General features: G+C 40.6%; 1 protein-coding gene across 2 annotated transcripts; it reads right to left on the bottom strand.

Annotated features, from left to right (window-relative positions):
• Nucleotides 1–301: 301 nt before the first annotated feature.
• On the bottom strand, nt 302–5,231 carry LOC115200280 (arrestin domain-containing protein 3). 2 transcript variants are annotated; one of them, XM_029763218.1, is made up of 6 exons: nt 4,754–5,231; nt 4,497–4,563; nt 4,252–4,399; nt 3,919–4,021; nt 3,077–3,342; nt 302–2,654 (listed from the first exon to the last, which is right to left on the bottom strand). In XM_029763218.1, exons 1-6 carry the CDS (start codon nt 5,037–5,039, stop codon nt 2,550–2,552), a joined length of 975 nt encoding a protein of 324 aa, XP_029619078.1. In that variant the 5' UTR covers nt 5,040–5,231; the 3' UTR covers nt 302–2,549. The 2 variants fall into 2 exon arrangements, with proteins under 2 accessions (XP_029619078.1, XP_029619079.1); XM_029763219.1 differs by lacking the exon at nt 4,754–5,231 and adding an exon at nt 4,663–4,738.
• Nucleotides 5,232–6,212: the final 981 nt, after the last annotated feature.

Below are 6,212 nucleotides of genomic sequence, written 5' to 3'. Positions count from 1 at the left end.
GTTAGGAATAGAAAACTAATGCACCTTCATCTCAAATATAAGGACAGGAAATTCATACCATTTATACCCAGAACAAATGCAGGTATATAAAATATATGAAACAAATATTTAACCAACATTTCGTTGTTGTACACGGTTAAGTATAGTATTGTCACAAACACTGATGGATATTGAGACACAAGAATGGAAAGGGGATACCTAGTCAGTTGTACAACTGAATGCATTCAACTGAAACGTGTCTTCTGCATTTAACCCAACACCTCTGAAATCATGTTCAAATGTTTTTTTAAAAATGGTCAAATGGAAGTTAATGTGTTTATTACAGGTCAATAACATTCATGGCATATAAGTAGTATCCTTCAAACAGTACTTACAAAATGTCCAATTCTACAGGTGGCCAATCTGTGAAGATCTACTTAGAGTTTTTCAGTGGGCTTTCCTAAAGTGCTACCTTGATACTCAGTTTGACAAACACAACAAAATATACAGTACATTGTTAAAAGGTATTGTGGTTAAAACATGTATGTATACACACACACTTCAACATGTTTTTATCAGAATACTGGTTATGTTTCTATTGTGATATTACAATGATACATTTTTGGCAATACACAGAGTCTAGAGATGTGCACTACCCTGTCTTCATTAAGAAGGTTCAAGGGAACTCAATGGCAAGGACTACGTCACAAACAAGGCCAGTTTTGACATTTGAAATCAAATGAAAAAAAAATGTCCACGTTCAATACAACATAATGCATTTACCACCAATACATCTTCAAAACAATGGCTTGTGCACATCTTTTAATGGCAGTACTGAAATCTTCAAGGGAGTTTGAAAGAGTTTAAAATGAGTAGATGTCCTCAATGGATGAACTTGGGAATGTTAAAACAGACAAAAACACTTATAACATCAACAGAAATACAATATATAGTTTACACAAACACATATCAATACAATTCATATGAAAAATATATTTTTGTCCGTGAATTTGACTGGTTCTTCATATAGTAAGCTCAACCATATAAATGTCAAATGTTTCAGACTTTGTTGGATTACGCTCATACAACTAGGAGTGTAAAAACATGGTTTTGTTATTCAGACCACAGCAAGAGGACAGTGTAGTAGCATTACAGTGTACTTTTAAAACAGACGTACAAATGAATTAGTGATTGAATCACAAGCATCCTGAATACTCTATTTTTCCAAATGAATGGGGCAAAACAATGTTGTTGACCATGAATAACAAATGGAATCCTTAAATGAACCATGATAAAAAAGACAAGTTGGATGAGACAGACGTACACCACGGAGTGATTGATCAAACATGAGTAAACACAGTCACAAAGCCCAATTATCTTACGTTAACAATCACTCAAGCACCTTGAAAGAAATGCTAAGTAACATGACCTGGCAAGAGATGAACGACGACTGCACCATTAGATATTTAAAGCACTGTCCGTCTGTCACCTCAAACACTGAAGGATGGCAAGGCATCATTACATGTATGTAAGTAGTATGAAATGTATACACACACACACACACAACTGTAAATAAAACTGTGGCTATAAAAACATGGAACAGAAATATTAATGGAACAAACACCTTTTAAAAGTTCATGCATAAAATATTAGAAAATCTGGTACCGTATTTGGTACAACCCTGAGAACTATTGCAAATCAACCTTTTTAAGAGGCATTTAACATAAATCCTACAATTTGTTATGTTGTAAGATTTGTTAGAGCAAGTTTAGTTGTCTATCAAGCCTTCTTCTTTATCAGCTGTAGTATTGAGTTAGTCCTCTTAGCAATAACATTGCCCAATAGTTCCTCATCTTATGACTTAGATGGAGGTGAATTAGGCTCTGAAATGTCTGTCTTAAAAAAAGTAATGAATTCTGAACAGTTATGGCAATAGTGAGCAGAAACAGCACAAGACTTCCATAGGTAGTGATAAGAGACAATATATGAAGGAAGGATTTGACATGGTGGTCGATGACAAAACTTGCTCTAACAATTCTTATGGTGATAAACATGTAGAAATTGTACAATTGGAAACCCATCTTAAAAGGGGTTTGGCAGTGTCTAATCTCAGAATCCAGAACCAAATCTAGAGTGAACGCGGGCCTCTGGCCAGCTACTGGACATGGTACTGGGGAGGGCATGTTGAGATGTTTGGCCTAATGTGAGTGGCAAAGTCCACATGCCCTCCTCTGAAATCCCTTTAGCCATCTATGGGCCTAAATTAACCCCTCCCTTTCCAAAATTCTAAAGATGCCAGGTTTAGACCAACCCGGCGAAATCGTGATTTGTCCAAATAATCAGTGACACAAAAACCAGCTCACCAGAAGAATGGTTCCCAGTAACCCTCATATTCCCAGATGTAACTTTGGTTACGGATGTTGTGAGACACTATGCATGTCTCTAATATAACTAGGTACAAGTTGCCCTTCGTATCTAAGTGCTGCTTACCCTGTCTAAATCCTAACCTTAACCATTAGGTAGAAAAACACTGAACTGAGTCTAGGGGCAACGTGATCCTAGTACTACTGCTACTGATATGGAGGTGGAGGCTGGGGAGCGTAAACAGGAATATTACACAGCACAATGGGGAACAGCACCTTGAGGTCCGTGGAACCTCTGATACGTAGACTCACCTGCAGGAGAGAAGAAGAACAGGAAGAGAAGACAACGTCAGAACAGGAGGATAAGCATTGGGCCAGTGCAACCACCTATTTAACCTATGATTTTGAGGAGATCTGTGCAGGTTATACAGATGTAAGCAATATGGCAAAAATTGCACCTGGGCTTTCAAGAGGGCAAGTAGGGGTGATTTCCATATTGCTTATACCTCTTAGCCTCATATTCACAACAAGTCTCTAGAGTAGGAGTGCTGATGTAGGATCAGTTTTGCGTTTAAGATCATGAATAACATTACACGGACAGGGGTGGACCTGATCCTAGATCAGCCCTCCTACTCTGAGACGCTTTGTGAATGCGGGCCCAGATCTCCAGGAGTGCTTAGGGGGCGATTTGGGATTGGTAGTAAAAGCTGCATCATTTCCAGATGGATACCTACATCCACAGTGTAATCCAGCTCCAGTATAGGACAGTTGGAGATAGTGAGAGTCGTGTTGGGAGGGATGGGAAGCATCATATCGCTGTAGACCTCAGAGCTACTGGGGTTGACCGGCTGACCATCCACTGAGGCCAGGTTTTTCATCTGCAACCTCCTGTTGCACTTGTTATGGGTGTAAAACATCTGCTTCTGGATAAGGGTCGCATGCGGAGTCACCGTCCGAGAGGAGCCGTTACTAAGCTCACAGATGATTTTCACCAACTCTCCTACAGAAAAAAAGGGGATTCAAAGGTGAGATGTTTCTGTTTATTGGAGTGTGTAAACACAACTATCTTGGAAGACTTGACAAGTGATCAGTGAACAGGAACTTCTATTGAGTCTCCATTTATTTGACAATAATAGACAAGAGTAAGCCATCATTTTGTACACCAGTCATGCGCTGGAAAACTCAGGCACGCACACACAGCATTTCTAGCTAACATTTGACACAATTATTTCCTTGTTCACAAAGACAGACCCACTTCATAGACCAAATCTGGGTGCATACCAAAGCCTGCTGGCTAACATAATGGTCTTGTTTTGTAAAATACTAGCCTTGTGAATAAGTACATACTGCTGCATTCCCAGTTCGTTTCACATCATGCACGTAGAATGTAAACTCAGGATGGTTGAAGGCTAGTAAAATACAACAATGTCAGGGCTGGAGCCTCTCTAAGGAAGTTTTTTTATTTTGTTCCAGTACTAGCTTCCTGAGTACTTGTACATCAAGTTGCCTAACGCTACAGAAACAGGAGATTGGTCCAAAGGGCAGGAGCCTTCAGGCTTGGACAAGGCTTACTTACCTGGGACAAAGCCTTTCCTCTCAGTGCAGACAGTCATTGAGATGGGACCTGAGGCACACCAGAGGCAGCACAGGGTCTTGGTGTTGCTGCCTGCCAGAGGAGCCTGGAACAACACACAGATCTGGGGTCAGGCTATACTTTGTATGGCTGTGACAAATGCTGAAATTCTTCAACTCAAACCAAACTAATATGTCATAGGCCTATATCAAAAGGGAATCAGGTGGGTAACCTACATAAGGCAATTATAATAGGATGACATTTAGCTCGTTGACATTCAAGGTTGGCGTAATGCCCAGGTAGGTTCAGATAGACAATGGGAGGACATGCCCTTACCAGAAGATGTGGTTGGTTGGCATCTATGTGGCTGGCAAAGTTGAACTCAGTCACAAACTCCTTGGCTAGATGCCATGGCCTGTGTATCTCCACCTTCATTGAGTAAATGATACTGCCATGCACCCCATGGAAAGAGGAGGGGAAGTTTCTGAATGAATGGAAATAAGTTTAACAATAATGGTCAGACCTTGAGTATACAACCGTGAATAAAACATACACACACAGTAAGAACACTTCATACACACCCTTGTGGGATTTGGCATGTGAATGGGTACACATGGGTTCCTGGTTGAAGTGTGGTGTTAGGGACCGCTGAAGATTGAAAACGAAACACTTCATTTAAACACAACGCAACAGCTAGCTGGCTAGCTATGATTAGAACTCCAATGTGATACACAGGCGCACACACACCTTTTAAATACACCGGTGTATCAGAATTCAGATGATGATGCATCTTTGTAAATAAGTGACTGTGTAGCTAGCTAAGTAATAACGTAACTACCGTTATTTTCTTGCATTACGATTTGAGAGAAGTTGAAGAATTCCAGCCTTGCCGAGTGGACTCGTCGTTGCCTTCTGCGTCGTCCTCTTCTTCCACCACCTCCTCCTTGTGTTGTCCACTGTACCTTTGCTTTTCCATTTAATGTTAATGTTATAGAACTGAGCTTTGTTTCTTTCGAAAGATCAAAGGAAATCTGACCTGCCATAAAGTCACCACTCGAGAAAGTCACTCTCGGATTATTGGCGTTGAAATGTATTGTAAAATTTTTAAACGTTTCTCCAAACATTTTTGTACAAAAAAAATGGCTCTGAAGAAAAAGCAACAACTGTGTGTGTACTGTTTAAACCAGACTGCGCAAGCCCACGATATGCACACAGGGGCGGCTGAACGGTTCTTCTTGAATGGGAATTTTAACCCGTTCATGTCCCTCCAGTCAATCAAAGTATTTTAAAAACGTAACTAGTACAATTGCAACCTGCAAGGTTTAGATATGATGGCGATTATTTAATATGGTTTAGAGATATGAAAGTAATGAGATGTAGCCAAATTAATTAAGTTCAATTCACTAACTGCAATGACAATTTAGCTATTGACAACTAATATCTAAAATAGCAATTTAGCTAGCTAGCTAAACAGCTTCACAATCGATCAACTCATCATTCATTCCTCTGAGAGCACATATTTTGAGGGAAATGTATAACCCTCGCACGTGCAGGTCCATTTCTGTTGTCGTTAAGCTAAGGTGGTTTGATTGGCTTTGTTTGTGCATGGAGAAAGCGACACCTTTCAAGGTTATTTTTTGTGCACGGAGAAAGTGTCAACACCTGGGCGGTGATCAGTAAGGCACAATCCACAATGACAACATTCTGATAGAAATATATTCGAGCAGACATGCCTCTGACATGTACAGTAGAGTAAGGAATCTTGTCAGGCCAGCTCAGTATTGCAGATATAAATGCCATGCAGGCACTGAACGGGACCATATTTAACATGTCAGAGAGACATGTCTGTTCAACACAATATACACTCAGAGGCCAGTCTATTAGGTACACCATACATTCACGAAAATAGTTAGCTCCCACAGAAAGTGGTCTTGGCTTGCTATATAAAGCAGGCATACAGGCATTCAGTTACTGTACTATTGAACGTTAGAATGGGCAAAACGAGTGACCTAAGCGACTTTGAGCATGGCATGATTGTCGGTGCCAGGAGTTCCAGTTCCAGTATCTCAGAAACTGCTGGCCTCATGGGATTTTTACGCACGACAGTGTCTAGGTCCCTCAAACTAAACTCTGGACCTCGAAGCCAGTTCCACTACATTTTTGCATTTTTGCACTCTAGTCAGGAACTGATTTAGACCTGGGCCACCAGGGGGGTACAATGAATTAGCCGGTTGAACAGAAAACCAGCAGGCTTCAGACCTCGTAGGGTAAGAGTGGAATACCTCTGGTCTAGGGTT

Source organism: Salmo trutta, chromosome 9 (genome assembly GCF_901001165.1).
Source record: "Salmo trutta chromosome 9, fSalTru1.1, whole genome shotgun sequence".
Classification (NCBI taxonomy): domain Eukaryota; kingdom Metazoa; phylum Chordata; class Actinopteri; order Salmoniformes; family Salmonidae; genus Salmo; species Salmo trutta.
This window is presented reverse-complemented; position numbering and strand designations above follow the sequence as displayed.

Excerpts from the sequence above, each read along its gene's own strand:
- LOC115200280 (XM_029763218.1), bottom strand. The coding sequence starts at position 5,039 with ATGTTTGGAGAAACGTTTAAAAATTTTACAATACATTTCAACGCCAAT. Across the intron at positions 4,022-4,251 it reads CCAACCAACCACATCTTCTG|GCTCCTCTGGCAGGCAGCAA; the intron begins GTAAGGGCATGT and ends GTGTTGTTCCAG. Across the intron at positions 3,343-3,918 it reads GAGGAAAGGCTTTGTCCCAG|GAGAGTTGGTGAAAATCATC; the intron begins GTAAGTAAGCCT and ends TTTTTTCTGTAG.